The sequence below is a fragment of the Charadrius vociferus genome, unplaced genomic scaffold, assembly GCF_000708025.1.
Source record: "Charadrius vociferus isolate BGI_N301 unplaced genomic scaffold, ASM70802v2 scaffold819, whole genome shotgun sequence".
Lineage (NCBI taxonomy): Eukaryota > Metazoa > Chordata > Aves > Charadriiformes > Charadriidae > Charadrius > Charadrius vociferus.
This window is the reverse complement of record NW_009650062.1, coordinates 337,485-340,428: the sequence shown is the minus strand read 5'-3', so window position 1 is coordinate 340,428 and position 2,944 is coordinate 337,485. Positions and strand designations below refer to the sequence as shown.

The following is a 2,944-nucleotide window of genomic DNA, read 5'->3' as shown; positions in this document are numbered from 1 at the left end:
CCCTGGAGGTGTTCAAGGCCAGGTTGGACGGGGCTCGGAGCAACCTGGGCTGGTGGGAGGTGTCCCTGCCCAGGGCAGGGGTTGGCACTGGGTGGTTCTTAAGGTCTCTTCCAACTCTGACCATTCCCTGATTCTACATGTCTGTCTCCGTGGGGCTGGAAAGGGCCATTGGTGCTGTGGGGCTGGATCGTACCCTCCCATGGCTGGGGCTAACCCCGGCGCAGGCTGCTGGAGGGGCTCTGCAGCTGGAGTGCTGTGGGCAGAGGGCACTCAATCAATGAACTCTCATCGGGGTATTGAGGATTTCCCCCCCCAAAAGCATTCTCAGGGAAAGCAAAGCCAAAATTCAGTCTTTGTGCAGCAGCAAACAGCCGTGTGAGACGCGGTGACAAACAGGAGCTCAGAGGCGGTTTTTTGCGAGCTGAACACCCCAACCTGGCTGTGGGGTGGCTTCAGTCTGGGGTAACAGGCACCAGCCTTGCTCGGAGAGCGGAGAATGAACAGCTGAGCCGTGAATTAGCCGACGAATGCCCAAGAGGAGCAGTTGCCCCTGAGCTGGCTGCTGCTGCTTCGTTAGGTCGAACGGCAAACGAGCAGGGCTGGGCTGCGAGCGGATGGGTGTGATGGGGCAGGGCACCTGCGCGGCCGGTTCCCAGCGAGTGATTTAACCAGCTGGGATGGGGAGAGATGGGCAGAGCACCAGTCTCCACCCCACAGCTCCTGCCCCGGGGAGCCCCGCTGTGAGCCGGAGGGTGTCAACTCTACAACCTGAAGATAACAGTTGGTGTTTCCCCTTGTTGTTATTTTAAGCCTTTGCTTGGGATCTCTTTCCGATTTGCAGTTAAAGGGGAGCAAAAATACATGTGACCTGTCTAATTCCCCTGTCCCCTTGCAAACTGTGGGGCAGTCGGTGGGTTTGATGCCAGCTTTAAAGATGAGATAACAACTGGGGGGGAAGATAAAAATCTGTGTGAGCAGCACAGTGATGGATGTCTCCAAATCCTGGGGCCAAAGAGTGGGGTTTGCAGGTTTGACCTGTCTTTTGTAGGATGTTATAACCTGTGGGTTATATATAGTCATATAGTTTGGGTTATTTGGACTCTTAAAATAACATTTGCTGTTTCTCTGGTGCTTTTCCCCTGCCCCAAACACCTTCCGGCCTTGGCTGGACCGCTGCAAACAAGAGGAGGATGGGCACTTCTGCGGTGCTTCCCGATGATGCCGGCGGTGCCCTTGCTTTGGGATTCGGGGAAGTTTGGAGGGACGCTGACCCTCCGGATGGGCCCTTCCCGCACCCCGCTTGCACCGTGGCAAACAGGAAACGTGTGAGCACCGGCAGTTGAGTGTAACCCGAAAACGGAAAGCCGCCTTGAGTAAGAGAGAGAAAATGAGAGCTCGGGCGCAGAGCGGGTCGGTGGGCGGCAGCAGCATCCCCAGCGTGGGACCAGCATCCCTCCCGGCCCAGGGATCATCGCTGCCCCGTGCACCCTGAAACTGAGGGTCTCTCTCTGGACACAGGAAAGGTAAGCTTTGCTGGGCCAGGGATAGCTCATACATCACCTTAAAAAGTAGAAAAGCAAAGAAAATAAGGGGGTTTTCTCACTGGTGGTGAGCTGGGGGGGATTTTTTCTTGCTGCCTGTGGGGGGATTGTGGCTGGGGGCGCCTTTTTGTGGGAGCTGCGTGGACTGTTTAGGAGGGGAGGCAGGTCGCTGGTGATGCTCAGGGGGGACCCCACTGACCCGGGGGGTGCACAGTTCCCATCCCAGCCCCCCTCCTTGTTCTGCACTCCCTTTGTGCGGTGGGCTCAGCTCACCCCCCCGGGGCTGGGGCAGGTAACTGGGGGCTTCCCAATGCCTTAAACAACCCCACCTGCCCCCCAAAGCTCCCACTTCTGCTGTTTTAGGGGCTGGGACCACCATAAAGACACTGGGTTCCCGCCCCCCCTTGTTGTCCTGTGGGACTCCAGCTACTCCACATGACCCTCTTGCTTTAAAGGGAAGGGGATGGTTTTGGGGCTTATTCCCACGTTTCCACTGCCCCCTGGGATTTAGCAGAATCGCTGTTTCATATCGCAGAAGGAAGGGGGCAGGGGGCACGAGCAGCCGGGGGGGTTCCCTGGACCAGGAGCGGGAAGCGGGGCTGCCGCCGGCTCGAGCATAGCCCCAGCTCTGCGTCACCACTCTCCACGGCTGTGGTTTCCTCTGCTCAGTATTTTGGCTTTGTCACGCAGAGAACAACCCCTCACGGGGAAGGCACGGTGGCTCTTGGCGATGCCGTCACCCACTCAGAATGTGGAGAGGGGAGCGGGTGGGGGGTGGTCCTGAGCTCGGGCCCCACAAGCCGGGGCGAGCGACGAAAAACTCCCCGAGGTCTCGCGCAGCTCTCCCCGGAGGTGACTCACAGCTGTGAAAGCCGGGGGAGGAATTTTAAAAGCTGCTGATGAGCTCCGAGAAAGCAGGTGGAACCACCACGTCTTGCCCAGACCTCTGGCATTGCCTTCTTTGCCGCTGTCACCTCCTGGCTCTGTCACCTCCCAGGCGGCCCCTGAGCCCCAGCGGTGCCGGTGCCCTGAGCATCCTCCATAGCGGGGCTGGAGCATGGGGAGATTTGGGATGGGCACTTGGCCAGGGGCAGGAGAAGCCACTCGCCCAGTGGGTGCTGGGCTCACAGCCGGTGGGGACGGCCGTTGCTCGCTGTGGGTCGAGGCTCCGTTTGCACCACGCAACCGGAGATAAGCGCCTCTCTTCCTATTGCCAAACCCGGGGGGCCATTCACACCACCCAAAATGAATTTCCAGCTCAGTCCTGCTCCGCCGTCTCCCACCACGCCGCAGCAAAGGTCTCTGGGAAGGAGAGAACCAGCTGAGGATCAGCACCCCCCAGTTCCCCCCTCGCCTGGACCGAGCCGGGAGCCATGGCCGAGCGCCGGGCGGGCACCAAGGGC

General features: G+C 59.6%; 1 protein-coding gene across 1 annotated transcript in view; it reads left to right on the top strand.

The window, feature by feature from the left end:
• Positions 1-2,944, top strand: part of RAB44 (RAB44, member RAS oncogene family) — a 20,485-nt gene that overhangs the window by 1,730 nt on the left and 15,811 nt on the right. The window contains exon 2 of the mRNA XM_009891742.1: positions 1,519-1,523. Within this exon, the coding sequence (XP_009890044.1) occupies positions 1,519-1,523 (5 nt within the window). The remainder of the gene's footprint in view (positions 1-1,518; positions 1,524-2,944) is intronic.